This window comes from Carcharodon carcharias, chromosome 1 (assembly GCF_017639515.1).
Source record: "Carcharodon carcharias isolate sCarCar2 chromosome 1, sCarCar2.pri, whole genome shotgun sequence".
Lineage (NCBI taxonomy): Eukaryota > Metazoa > Chordata > Chondrichthyes > Lamniformes > Lamnidae > Carcharodon > Carcharodon carcharias.
In genome coordinates, this window is record NC_054467.1 from 83,240,784 (window position 1) to 83,255,938 (window position 15,155).

General features: G+C 47.6%; 1 protein-coding gene across 1 annotated transcript in view; it reads left to right on the plus strand.

Moving 5' to 3' along the window:
• egf (epidermal growth factor) overlaps window positions 1–15,155 on the plus strand; it is a 167,071-nt gene that overhangs the window by 67,797 nt on the left and 84,119 nt on the right. Inside the window, exons 7-8 of the mRNA XM_041180324.1 lie at window positions 1,076–1,174; window positions 8,809–8,931. Of these exons, the coding sequence (XP_041036258.1) occupies window positions 1,076–1,174; window positions 8,809–8,931 (222 nt within the window). The remainder of the gene's footprint in view (window positions 1–1,075; window positions 1,175–8,808; window positions 8,932–15,155) is intronic.

Genomic DNA, 15,155 nt, shown 5'->3' on the forward strand with positions numbered 1-15,155 from the left:
TTGATTTCAGGCATTCCTCCATTGATAAGTGACCTCTCCCTTGTGTTGTGTGCCAGTTTGTCCTACATGAATACAGATGGAGACGGTGTAAGCAGAACACCTGCCAGGCCAGATCATAAGTGCACCTGGCCTGTGTGGGTGGTGAGTGGTCCCATGGATGGGATGAGGACAGTGAAGGTGAGTGTGAGAGAGTGAATGGTAATGTCCCTTGAATTGGCAGTAAGTAAGATCCCTGTGGATGTGTGATGGTTTGTGGGAGTGTGAGTTGACAGTGATGAGAAGAGTGACTTACCTTGGGGGAACAAAAGAGATCATTCGTCGTCTAGTGGCACTGGGTAACTGCCCTTATTTGCAGGGCAGTGGCGCTGACCATTGCTGCCACTGCCTCCCAAGCTGGACTAGTGATGTTTCTGCCCATCCTGCAGCCAGAGCAGGGGTAGAGGACATCACGACGTGCCTCCACTGTGTCCAAAAGGTGTTCGAGGGACGAGCCATTGAGCCTGGGGGCTTCAGTCTTCCTGCCTATCAGGGCCATGTCTTCTGTGGAGCAGTGGTGGGCTGGAACACTACTGCTCACTGGGAGCACCAACTGGAAAATCACACAAAGTATCTGACCAACCTCATACAACACATGAATTTAAGAGCATCTGTGGTGTTGTCTGAAAGTGACAAACTCGTGAATATCCAGAAGTAGATTTTAAATGAATAATTATTACCTTGAAAATAAAATTTTATTTTACAACCCTTAAATTTGCAAAATGTGACACATTTTGAGAAGACAAGAGAACCAGTTTTGAATGGTCTGATGCCTTGCGACGTGAGTCTCACCATTTGTTTCCCATTCATTATAATGGATGGAAAATTGTAGGGATCGTGTCCACAATTTGTTGTTATGCAATCCCAGCAGGTAAAGCTCTGTACAAAGAGCGCACATTTAGAAATTCATCCCTAAAAGCTCAATCCCATTGCCTGGATTTTATTCAAAGGAGAGGCAGGATACTGCAGGCAGATACACTCTAGTTATTAGAGTATCTTTACATTTCTGTTTTCTTGCTTCTGTTATGTATTTCCACAGAAAAGGACAATGAGAGCATTTGCAAGAAAAGCTTAGAAAAAAATCGCTGTGAGTGTAAAGATGGCTACGTTCTCAGTGATGATCAGAAATCCTGTGAAGGTAAACTGGTAACTTTCTAAAATTGAGCCTGACTGTTTGCAATCTTAGTGGTGTGCTTGATCATAAGGTGAGCTTCAGAGTATTTATCTGCAGTATCACTGAGACTCCCAACTTCCAGCTTCATAACCCCACCCAGCTCCAACCCTGCCTCAGCTCATGTGCTGCTGAAATGATCATCCGTGATTCTATTACCTTTAGGCCTGACTTTTCCAATGCACTCCTAGCTGGTCTCCTATCTTGCACCTTTCACAAACTTGTGGTAATCCAAATCTCTGCTACCCATATCGTAACTCAAACCTAACCCCATTTATCCATTTTCCCTTTGGTAGTTAACCTACACTGGTCCCCTGTCCAACGCCTTAATGTTACTATCCTCATTCTTGTTTACAAATCCTTCTGTGACCTTGTTACTCCCTGTCTTTGTAACCTCCTCTAGCCCTGCAAACCTCCAGATCTCTTCACTGCTCCAATTCTGGCACATTCAGTTTTAACCACGCTATCATTGACAGTCATTCTTTCAGCTGCTTGAGTCCTAAACTCTGGAATCCCTCCCTAAACATTTCTGCCTCTCTACCTCTGCTTTCTTCCTTTAACATGCTTCTTAAACCCACTTGTTTGACCAAGCCTTGGTCATCTGTCCTGATCGCTCCTTCTGTGGCTCGGTGTCAATTTTTTAATAGCTAAAGTTCTTGTTAAGTGCATTGGGATATTTTTCGAAGTTAAAAGCTCTCTATAGATATTAGATGTTGTTGATTTATTATATTTCACACATACATGACCAAAACACTCATTGCAGTATACTCTTTCTCAAAACCTCAAAATTCTGAATTGTTACCTTTCTGAATCTTGCCTTCCTCATTTAATTTATGGGCATTTAAAATTAAACTTGACATTACATACTCAGTGCTTCTAGATTTATTTCCTTTTTTCAATATTTGGTAGTGTTTGGCAGAGCGGCTCTTCACTTTGAGTTTGCACTGTTTCTCCTGGGTTTCTGGAAGTCTTCCTCTGTTGGAAATTCACCTACAATGTGTTCCTAAATTAACTTAAAATTCAAATACCTTTAAAAAAATGAGCACTATTATAAAGCCTTGTTGGTTGGCATTATTTCTCAGAATTTTAAAATGGGTCACCTTCCCTTTCCAAAGTTGTGTTCACTTTTCTTCAATCCACAGAGCATTCTGTCTCATGTGCCATCCTCTGTAAGGGAGCAGGCGTGTAAAAGTTCCACTTCAGTGCTCCCAGGATATGTCAGGATTGCATAATGTGAAACTGCGCACACCGAGCCTGTGATTTTCCATCTGGGAACACAGAAGTAACATCTTTACCTTCTGTTGTTATGCCTCTGTCTGTGGAACTCCGGGGCCTGAATTTTCCGTTTGGTGTGGGAGCGTGATCAGCTGGCCCGGAACCGGATGTGATATCCACTTCAGCCTGTGATTGGCTCCCATGCCTAATTTCGTGCTGGCTGCCCAATTAATGGCTAACCGGCATGAAATGTGCTGTGACTGGCTCGGTGTTGCTGGCGGGAGTGGGAGCAGGATGGGCACCTGGTCTAATGGACTTCCAGGAGTAGGGGTTTGGGATTTAAAAGTGGACAGTGAGTTCCTTGACAGCTGCTGTGGTCAGAGGCTTCAGGGGGCTGTGTGTAAGTCTATAGTAACTGGAAGAATATTTTCTTTTGAAGCAGTAATTATGGCCTCAGGACCCGCATTCCATGCCAGGTGGGATGTCAATGCCCATGGGCATTCTGCTCCTCACTTTAAGGATAAATGCCTACGTGTTCTTCTGGAGGCAGTGAGTGCCCGTGGGACGTTAAGAGGAGGCCACCTCACCAAAGCAAGAAGGCGTGGATGGAGGAGGCTGCCCAAATGAGCGGCCATGATGTTGTGCGCTGCACTTGGCTCCAGTGCAGGAAAAGTTTCAATGACCTGCATTCTGCCACTGTGATGACTGAGTCCATTTGGAACTGTGTATTTGTGGAACGTGTCTTAGTGGGTGCCAGGGCTTGTTGGTGCTCATGGGTGTGAAATGCAGAGTGCCAAATGGCACACATCCCTGTGTCTTGAGAAACTGAAAAATGTGCCTGGTTGGTTTGGATGTATGCAAGGGTGAGGTGTGCCAGTGTGATGGGCACCTGCACCTGTGCCTCTGGGTGGGAGTGAGGAAGTGTATAGTCTGGCTTGCAGAGGGGGGACTCATGAAAGCACTTTCATCCAGACAGGAGAAGAGGAGTTATAATGTTCAGGAGCAAAGACGACTGGGTGGAGGTGAGCCCAACTCTTGATTTTGATGCAGGTGGAGGACGAAGCTCTGGAGATGGCCTGCCAGGGTGGAACCAGGTCCACAGGTCACAGAAAGGCAGGGGTCTCAGAGGAAGGTAAGAGTTCGTGGACAGGGAAGAGATTCGGAGGGTATAGGAGAAGTAGAGCAGTGGCATTTGGAATGAGATGTTTAAGCCAATAGTCCCTGTTGCTCGTCCATTCACAATGCCTCTGTGAGGCAGTTGTGCATTGTGAGAAGCAACCAGAGTGCATGCTCTGTGACTTTGTAATGATGTTTGCTGTTGACATTTTCTTTTCCTCTCTCAAATGCGCCATCCTCACGATGCCAGGCGGACCACAAGGACCGTCCCTTGACCTCCAAGGAGGATCCGCTCATAGATGCACCTGTGTCACATCCTGCCTCTGCACCAAACATCAGTGCAGACACAGGAATTAGGTGGGCATTAGCGTGCCAGATCAGATGCTGTTGCACAGTGGTGAGGGCACATCAAACTCACTTGAGGAACTGATGGAGGCAGAGCGTGCCCAGGGCACCAGAGGATTGCGGGAGACCAGGATAGTGTTGAGTCTGAGGCAGATAATGAGCCTCTGGAGTTGTACATCAGGTGGCAGATGCTGAAAATCCAGCAGGATGCATGGGAACATCGGGCAGAGATCCCCGAAGGTCTGCATACCATGGTCTCTGTATTGGAGGTCCCCAAACAGAGCGTGAGTTCTGCGTTAACACAGAGCTCTGAATGCACAGCTTCCTCCATAGAAAGAGTAGCGACCCTATTGGAGAGGCAGCTCCAAGAACAAAATCTGGGGTTTCTGGGGTTGTGTTCAGATTTGTGAGCCCACAGACTGGCATTGACCTCAGCCGATCATTGCCAATGTGAAATATGGATGAGGCACCTAGTGACTCTGCTAGCTACCTGTCCATCGATGGTGAGCAGGGAGGTTCAAACCAACCTTATGTTGGTGAACTAGCTGCAGATCACATCTGTGGGCTCCTGTCAGGTAGCCCCAGATGAAGGCAGCAGCTCCTCCGCCCCTTTGCCAGAGGCCATCATATCTGATGAGGCAGCGACGACTGAGGAGTGCCAAGCCATGGTGCTAGACACTCCCACCCAAACGGGGCCTGCACAGGCTGCCCCACCCAGACGAGGCCTGCACAGGTTCTGGCAACCAGAGGGCGGCCGCCAAGGTCATCAAGGCCAACGGGGCATTGGAATTAGCAGGCTTCCTCCAATGCAGCTGTCAGTGAGGGGGAGAGGGGTGCGGGCACCCAGACATAGCACTGGCAAATGCCAGTTAAAGCTACTATGATCACAAAAAGGGTTGTCTCTGGTGATTTGTTTCCTTGGCACATGTGCACTGGTTCATCTGTATATGTGGCTTCATTATAAAAATGTCTCCATGTGCAATAGCATTAGTGTGTTTCATGCTTTGGAAAGGGAATAAGCCTGGGAGTCGTGTGTGGCACAGAGAAAGGGACACAAACTTTATTTCAGAGGTCGGACCTTGACTTATTAGGATTGTCATATTAGGAAAGATCATTAAGGTGGAGCTACTCTTGCCATCGCCTTGAATCCTAGGTTTGGATGCCTAACTGAAAGTTCTCAAAATCACGGCCTCCCTGGTCTCCCTGCCTCCCATAGTGATCACATGATGTGATCCTCATATCAGCCTCCGCCTCCTCACCCGGAGGCTCCTCCTCAGATCTAGCACTTGTGTCGTCAACTGTGGCATGTGGAGCAGGATCGCTGTCTTCGACCTCCAATTGGTCCCCCCTTGACAGTCAGATTGTGCAGAGTGCAGCAGACAATGGCAAAAAGTGAGATGTGCTCTGGAGAATATTGAAGTTCTTCCCCTGATTGGTCCTGGCAGTAGAACCTCATCTTGAGTGTACCAATGGTCCTCTCAATTGCCCCTTGTAGAGGCTTAGCTATGATTGTACCTCTCCCCCGCTCCTGCCCTTGGGCATCTTAGAGGCATCATGAGCCACCTTTTCAGAGGATAGCCTTTGTCCCTCAGGAGCCAACCATTCAACTGAGCTGGAGCAATGAAGATCCCTGGCAACTGGGAGTGACGCAGGATGTATGCACTATGGCAGCTTCCAGGGTACCTCGTGCTGACATGCAATATCTAAGACATGTGGTCGCAAACATGCTGGACATTGATGGAGTGGAAGCTCTTTCTGTTGACGAAGGCACCCGGCTCACCTGCTGGCACTTTTATGACCAAATGCGTGCAGTCCATGGCTCCTTGGATGTGGGGAAACTCAACAATTGCAGCAAAGTATCTGGCCGGCTTTGTCGGTCTCGGAAATGAATGATGTTCATCACCTATCTGAACAGAGTGTCAGCAACCAGCTTGACACAGCTGTGGGCGACATATTGGAAACATCACAGCTGGCATCATCTCCTTTCTGGCCCTCTCCTCCTCTTCTGAGGAGATCCCTCCAGCAGAGCAGACAATCACCATTTGCTGAAATACAGATTGTACAGGATAGTGCACTGAAGAGGGGTCTCAGCAGAAAGCCTCTGAAAATGCTGGTAAACCTAAGAGTGCTCAGGAACAGAGAAAATGCAATGAACTGCCTGAAAACCACCTCCAACCAACTCACAACCAAACTTCCTCTTACTCAACTTGTCAAGATCCTGTTTGCCTTTCATCCAGCCCTGGATTTGAGTTTTAATTAAAAGTGCGATGACCACCTGGCTGACTGGCCTGTGCGCCAATTGTGAAATTGCACAGGCCACGTAAAATCCTGGTGAACTGCCTTTTTAATTGGCCTAATTGCCCCTTTGTTGGTGGGTACGCTTCCGTGATCCAGGTGCACCCATCGACTGTAATGTCACATGATGGCACGATGATGTCAGGATGTCCCCGGCATCTTCTCGCGCGATTCTATGCGAGACTTGGACCACCACATGCCTCCTTCAACACCGCAAAATTGAGGCCCCGGTTTCTTGAGACAATCGGGAGTTGGTTCACACGAGTGACAGAGATTGTTCATCCATCCCCTTTAAGCCACACACTTTTTTCATTCCCCCAACAGATGGAAAGGCCAGATCTGTGTCATTAGAAGTTTCACAGCTAGCAAATGTCACCCTATTACCATAGTGCCCGACTGACATGTCTATGGGGTGACCCCTTGATAGGACACAAAGCAGGCAGATTTACTCACATGCTTTATTCACTGAAAAACAAGCAAAGTGCTTTTAAACAGCTATTCCCCTGTCACTAGAAGAATTCCTATTTACAAAAAAATGAAACTTTCACATCCTTGAATCTTCTTTCCAAATTATTTGAGCAGCTGTTGCTGCCCATCCACTACACCATATAATCTAATGATGAACATTTCTAACATCATAAATACATAACAATTTAACAATGTAAAGAAATTATAAAACCTATCAGAGGCTCCCTTTGCCCTGTTTCAAATTCAGAGTGGCAGTGGACCTGTGACTGTGGGCAGAATTTTGCCCTCGTCGGGCAGGCGCGGTGAACAGGTCTGGGAGCGGTCGCAAAGCCGACTGCCGCCCACACTCGGGCTCCGGCTGCAATTTCACACTGGCTCGCCAATTAACGGCCAGCCAGCATGAAACGCGCGCTGCAGCACCGCCGGGGTGGGGGCGGGAGGAGCACGAGGGCGGAGGTTCGCGCATGCACATGGCTGCAGGCAAGAAAAGCTCCCTGAGGCACAGAGCTGAAGACTCTTAAAATAAAAAATAAAGAGATTAAAAATATTGAAAACATGTACCCTCATGTGACTGTGCCACATAAGCAGGAACATGTTAAATATGAGTGTTAAAAGTGTTTTTAATCACTGCCTGTGGATGAAATTTCACCAAAAATGCAAAGGTCGCTTGGCCTTTTTGCCCACCTGTCAACTGAATGGTTGGATGAGCAATGAAAAATTTGAATCGATTACTTTATTAAGGGCCTTAACAGGCCACTTAATTGTCGGTGAGTGTGCTGTCTACCGAAATATCGTGCGAGTGCACGATGATGTTAGGCGGCTAGCCCGACATTATTGTGCATCATTTTACGCTCGTTCTGGTCGGGTGCACACCCACCCAACAAGCGCAATATTCTGCCCTGTGTGTATGTATGTGTGTGTGTGTTGCAGGTTAGTCACGTGTATGGAGAGAGAAACAGAGTTAACCTTACGAGTCCATATGACCCTTCTTTAGCTCTGAAGAAGGGTCATATGTACAGACTCAAAACATTAACTCTGTTTCTCTCTCCCCAGATGCTGCCAGACCTGCTGAGTTTTTTCAAAATTTTCTGTTTTTGTTTCAGATTTCCAGCATCCGCAGTATATTGCTTTTATACACATTATATCTTCACGGGTGTATATGTTGCATGTTATATGTTATGTGCATTCTCTGCATTTGATTTGAATAAATTGCTCCAGCTTAAAAACATCACTTGCACACATGTAATTTCCATGATTTTATGTTGGAATGCACACATGAATTGAATGTTCAAGCTTGCTTTGTGCGTACATGATAGAATGGAGAATTTTTGTTTCAGTGCTCCAGATGTTGAGTGCATATATCTGAAAAACTTTGTACATCCAGGCATGATATTCCATCCATTAATTTAATTGAAAGGGAATTCAGAAGCTGGGCTATGCAGTTTGCTAATACAAACTACCAGCACGTGCCAGGAATGCTAAAGCAGAAAAGCTCCCATTATATTTCTTCAATTATATACCTACAATGCGTAACCCTTTTCTTAATGTATATATGCTCCTAACATTTGAGGATGGTTAACTATTTGTATGGAAATTGTAAGATCTACAATTTTGGAAAGAAGAGTTAGATTTAGATTTTTTTCTCAGCAATGGTAGCAGTATTTGGAATTAGAATACATGAGTGGAAAGGTCTTTTGTACAATAAGCATCAGCAGGACTCTCAAAAAGTGCACCCACATCCAATGCAGGCAACTCCCGCTTAGATCATTTGAAATGTGCATTCATATTTTTTTCCCTTGGGTCTTTTAAATGGAACATGATCACTTCCATCGGACAAGTTTTTAATAACACATCAAGATGGTTTCTCTTCAGTGATCCTACTTAAAACTGAGAGAGATAGGAGTGGAGAATGAGGGACAACTCAACTGTTGAGACCTCCTGCCATCTCATTGATCAACCTAGAATCATACAGTAAAAAATGATGCCATTTGGCCTATCATCTCTGTGCTAGCTCTTTGAAAGAGCTGTCCAGTAACCTCATTCTTTCTCCATAGCCTTGTACTCTTCACCTGCACAGTCGTACTTTGCGTTTTTCTGAACTCCAAATAAAAACATTGTACAACTTTTCTTTTCTCTGATATATGTATCTCTGTGTTACTCAGATGTCAACGAATGTGCCTTTTGGAATCATGGATGCACGCTAGGTTGCGAGAACTTGCCAGGCTCGTATCTCTGCTACTGTCCAGAAGGGTTTGTACTACTGCCTGATATGAAAACCTGTCATGGTAAGGTTTTGTGGAAGTAGTTTTTCATGAAAATATAGGAAAGTCGGGGCAGGAACATTCCACCCATTGACTCTTAATTCTGCAGTAAACTTTGAAGCATTTCACCAAATTTTGTTTTCTTTAAAGTAGTCTTTGCAACACCTTTAGAGTCCAGAATTTCCAATGTGAAAGGCTGATATTAAGTACTGAGATTGAAGAATCTATGAGTACAGTTGGTCTCCATAACATTTGGTAAAATTATCTTTTTAAAATAGTGTAAAATATAAACAAGGTTTGATTTAATATGAAACCAAAGAATTTTGTACAGGCTTTCAGCCTTAAATTTCTCCAGATTTTCAGCTGCAGTCCTGGTGTCAGTTAGGCAGGAGTGCAGGAATTGGGCTGCGACATAACATTTTTAAAATTATTCATTTATGGGACGTGGGAGTCTCTGGCTAGGCCAGCATTTATTACCCATCCCTAATTGCCCTTGAGAACATGATGATTAGCTGGCTTCTTGAACCGCTGCAGTCCATGTAGTGTAGCTATGCCCACGGTGCTGTTAGGGAGGGAGTTCCAGGATCTTGACTCAGCGACAGTGAAGGAACGACGATATATTTCCAAGTCAGGATGGTGAGTGGCTTGGAGGGGAACTTGCAGGCAGTGTTGTTCCCATATGTCTACTGTCCTTGCCCTTGCCCTTCTAGATGGGCAGGTTTTGTGGCTGGTCAGAAGGTGAGTTACTCGCTGCAGAATTCCTAGCCTCTGACCTGCTCTTGTAGCCACAGCATTTATATGGCTAGTCCAGTTCAGTTTCTGGTTAATGGTAACCCCCGGGTGTCATGGTGGGTGGGAGTAGAAATTGTGGCTCGAGGGCCAAAAATCAGTTTGACCTCCTCTTGAAACCAGTTTGCGATTGTCCACTCCACCTGTCAATGGTGGGCCATGTTGCCTGCCATGGCATGTCAAGAACATCATTTTAATATATTTGCATCTCATTATAAGCCCTGCTCACCAGAATCAGCCCCCCCACCCCCCACCCCCCCCCAACCCGGCCCAAGCTGGATCATCCAGGCATGTCAGTGTGCAATTAGAATAATGTTTCACAACTAGATATAGGTGACCTGCCCTTTGCTCGTCACTTCGATGTTACTTTGCATCACACAGCGTTTGCAGGAATCAGCAGCTGGCTTTGCAGGCAGCACCACATTGCTTTCAGTGGGGTGGGTGTCACAGGCAAGTCTCTACCTACCAGACCACCAGGGGTGGCTTTTAATGAGGTACAGGGTTAGGGCTGCACTGTGGAAGGGGAAGAACTGGCCTGAGGCATAGGAAGGGTCTGCAGGGTTAGGTCTGTACTAGGAAGGGGAGGCAACTAGCCTCAGACAGCAGAATGGGCTGCAGGACTAGTGGGGAAGGTTGCTCTCAGACACATGACCAGCGGGGAGGGTGGTGGGAGGGAGGTATATGCTGAACAGTGTAAGTGGCCTCAAGATTGGGGTGGATGAGGTTGATGTGGGCCATAGGCACATCCATTTCAAAATGGTCAGCAGCTAACAAATGGACGTGTAGCAGAAGCACAGCGGGATCGAGGAATACAGGGGGGTGGATGGGGAGGTCTGTGAGGGAGGGCAACCTGAACATGAAGCTTCTCCAGAATGATGGGAGGGGTTTCCAAATTCTCATGGAGAGTCCGAGCTGGTCTGGAAGCGAGAGCTCTGCAACACCATCTGCTAACCTGCAGCGATGGTGCAGTACAAAATTAAACTGAGGAGAGGATCTGCTGGTGAGGCCTCTGAGGGCCGATTGGAGGACGGGTGCATGCACACGGGGGGATGATTACATTGGCACACAACTGAACTGTGCATTCCCAAAAGAGGAAAAAGACACAGCTGAGACATGTTCGGAACCTTTCAATGACAGTGCAGGGAATCAGGAAAGTGAAGCAACAATGCCCATTCATGCGGGATTAACCTCTCAAAGTGGCACTAATCGATCTCCTTGTGTTAACCCCGTGTTCTCAGTGTGGAAATTCTCCAGATCGATGACAAACTACAGGACAATTGGGTGAATGAACAAGCTCCAGAAACCTGTTCGAGAGTTAGCACTGGGTGGTTCACTGAAGAGAAGCCTCAGGCCCCTCTCGGATAATCACATTTCCTGAATGAAAATTTACCCTCATGTTTATTTCCAGGACTGTAGTATTAGGGTGCAATGAATGTGAATCCCAGTGCCTGGGCTGAAAGCAGCACATCCAAGCACCTGGCCAAAGCAATGTCATAGCAGTCGGTCATGTTGTGGGGCGGCTTGGGAGCGAACCTTGATACACAACAGTGCTAGCCATCATTTCAGGGGTGAATGCTTCCGACATGGGAGCAAAGCCCTTGAACCCACATTCACTGATGATTCATTGACAGAAAGACAACCCTTTGAGACTTATGCTGACACTTGTCTCTTCCTCACTGATACTGCAGAGAGGAGACCATCAGGGAAATGGAGGCTGGATTTATCACTGCCTGCATTATCACTTACAGACTGGAGAGAAGAAGGAGAAGCTTGTGATGGAAGTTCCTGGATCTCCAAAGGGAGGAGCAAGACCCTTAAGACCAAGGGCTAGCAGGGCCTCTGGACGCAGGAGATGAGGCTCGGAGATGTCATGCATAGGCAGCTCACAAGACCCAGGGTGTACAGGACTTGCATGTCTTATCTGCAGATGGGTGTGAACCAGTGTTGCTGATGGCTCTGCATGTCCAGGGATCTGGTGACTCACATTTGCAATTTTCTCCAGGAATTGGCATCATAGTGACTGGGAGGACATCCATCACTGGTGGCTGTGAAAGTAATGGCTGTTCTAGACTTCCAGGGTCCACTTGGGTCCCCTATGGGATCTCTCAAGCATCCATGCATAAATGGATTCATGAGGTGACAGACGCCCTTTTTGCCAAGGCCCACAATTACATCAACTTCGCTGGAGGTCAAGCAAGTCAGGAAGCCAGAGCGCTGGGATTTGCTGAGATTTCTGGATTCCCACAGGTGCAGGGTGGCATCGGCTGGACAAATGGTTATAGAATCTCCCTGACAACAGGCATTCTAATAGATAAACAGGAAAGGCTACCACTCGCTCAATGTACAGCCTGCCTGTGGCCACAAGAAACTCATAATGCATGTTTGCTGCAGATACCCAGGAAGTATTCACAACTCATACATCTTGAGTAGATTGCAGATCTTGGACATCTTTGAGGAACCAAACAACATCCAGGGTTGGCTCCTCAGTGACAAAGGGTACAAAGGGTACTTGCCAAGGATGTGAATGATGATGCCAGTGTGGCAGCCTCAGACTCCTCCAGAGAGAAGGTACAGCAAGTACCAACAAGGCTCATGCACTAGCCGAGCATCGATGGAGCACATCATAGGGATCCTAAAGATGCAATTCCGATACCTGGACAGATCTGATAGAGAATTCCAGTACACACCCCAGAGAATCTCACAGGTCATCGTGGCTTGCTGCGCACTGCACAACTGGGCACTGCAAAGAGGGAGGACTCACCAGATGGTGAGATGGAGGAGCTACACGTCTTCTCCGATGAGGAGGAGCTGGAAGGGGATGAGGGTGATGAATTGGAGGAAGACAAGGCTACAGGCAAAGAGGCCATAGCACGGCCAGACGAGGCAGGCATGTGCGTGAGGACGTGATAACCACCAGATTCCATGAGGAGGATGACGAGTTGCAGTGACTTGAGCCTATTGGACATGAGCCCTCGATCATGGGCCAGCATGTGCACCAGCGTTGCAATTCCTCTCATTTCACCCACGCACTTCAATCTGAGAGTGAATAGTTACGCATCAGGCACACATTGTCCTGATCGTCTGAAGGATGATGAACCCTCGGCAGCATGTATCCTTGCTAAGATGAGGTGCTAACTGGAGCAGGGCGTCCTGGCATCAGATATCAGAAGGTGCTGCCTCTACAAGTGTCTCTCCAGCACCCCAGTTGCAATGACAGCCTACAAGAGCCAAGAGTGCAGGCCAATCCTCAGTGGTGTCGTCATGGCAAATAAAGAGCGCACTTCAGCTTCAGTACATCCTCGTTCCTATCCCATTGCTCCCCTACACATTGTGTAAAGTAACCATGTGTGCTTTCAGAGCCTGCTCAAAGCCTTGATTGCCTGCCAAAAATGACCATTTGGAATCAGCATCAGTGACCTCAGTGAGTGCTCAGGTGAGGAGCTTTGTCCCTAGTTTGTGACAAGAGCCTTATCCCCGCAGGATGCAGAGCCGTGGGCTGAGAGATGCGCAGGGTTGGGTGTTCGAGCTCCAGGACAATAATGTGGCTGAGAAGGGCTGAGCTTCGTCACCTTGATGTTGCAAAGTGCCCCACTTATCGGTGAGCTTAGCAGATGTACTCTCTGAAGGTCAAAAATGCTGTTGGCTGACAGCAGAGCACATGAGCTCTGAGTATAGGCTCATTGCATGAAAACCCTGCCTGGAGACAGAGAGCACATGGGGTTGCACGATATATGAGCGTTCTCTATTTGTGAGCACATCTCTCCTTGTACACTACACCTTCACCTTTGAAGAATGCAGACAAAGTGTGAGAACATCTCTGCCCCAATCTTACACAACCACAAACAAACATGAATTGACCCTAGAAAGCATGTGAACGAGGTTCCTTCAACAAGCACACAACTTTAAGGTCGAGGCATCACTAATGTCAAGAATGATGTGCAAAAGGGCGCACACTGTGGTGATATGAAGGCACACTACATAGATAAGAGGCCCATGAGAACGACATGTGTGACAAGTGAGGGGAGGGACCATGGTCTGTCAACGGAGTGACTGCAACACAGCTCATCATAACAAGGAGGCACACACAAGAGATGTGGAATAGGTGCGATTCTATTTACCGTTGCGAACATTACACACATGTTGTGAACACCCGTGCCACCATTGTGCTCCTATTATTTTCTTGATTCCCTAATCCTACTGCCACATCTGGGTGCATCTCCGTCATCCACAGTGGAGGTGGAGGCAGCCTGCTGACTGCTAGCCCCTGTTATCTGTGATGGCTTCAGCAGGCTTTCTCTGGAGGGCCGAGACCTGGAGGACCCCAGCCTGCATTGGGTGCCCTGCAGTGGGGCAGGTGCACCTTCCTTGGCCTGTGAAGCTGGAGGTGATAGGGTCACAGGAAGAGGGGATTGGGATCAGCTGCACAATCCTGCAATCACCTGAGGGGACGGCCCCGGGGTGTCCAACTGTTAGTCTTCCCAATGGGTGCCCAAGGGCCTCTTGCTGAGTGGAAGGGGCAGCTGGAGTGAGATCGAGGTGCCCTGCACCCCTCTCACATTGACACTGATGGATGCTACCAATGCCTACACCAATGAAATATAGAAGTGCAAGACTGATGTCCTGGACCAAGGTCTCCATAGCAGCCGCCATCCTACCAGTGTGTACCCCGGCACATTGGCATGACAGCGCAATCACCTCAGACTGAAGCCGTACAGACTCCCCCATCGTCCATTGAAATCTGAGGAACGCAGCTGACATCCCTTCCTGATATTCCCATGTGTGTCTATGCAGCTCCAGAAACTGATTTAAGACCGAGTCCAGAGGCTCGTCATCTGACTTGGACTTAGCAGAATTGTGGCCTCCAGCAGTCCTTTGAGTGCTGCTGACCTCAGGTGTGTCTGCCTCTGTCTCTGTAGACCAGATTGTGTGCTGTGCTCACCAGATCATGACCCCAAGCCTGCTCTAGATCTAGGTCCCATCAAGGTGTGTGTATTTGTGCTGGTGGAGGGTGTGAGTGAGTGCTGTGATGGGTCTTCAAGGCTGCTGTGTTCTATTTCCTCATCCGAGGTGTCCTTGGGCTGGAGCTGAGGGCCTGGCTGGCTGAGTTTGTCAGGCATTTGCCAGAGGTGCCTATGAAAGAAAGTAGAGGTAATTAGTGCATGGCAACCGAGTAAAAAGCAGGAAAGCACACTCACAGTAACGTGGACTGATGGATGATCTGGAGCAGGATTCTTATGTGGGTAAAAACAAAAAAACTGCGGATGCTGGAAATCCAAAACAAAAACAGAATTACCTGGAAAAACTCAGCAGGTCAGGCAGCATCGGCGGAGAAGAAAAGAGTTGACGTTTTGAGTCCTCATGACCCATCGACAGAACTAGGTAAATCCCAGTGAGGGGTGAAATATAAGCTGGTTTAAGGTGGTGGGGGTGGGGGGGTGTTGGGTGGAGGGAGAGAAGTG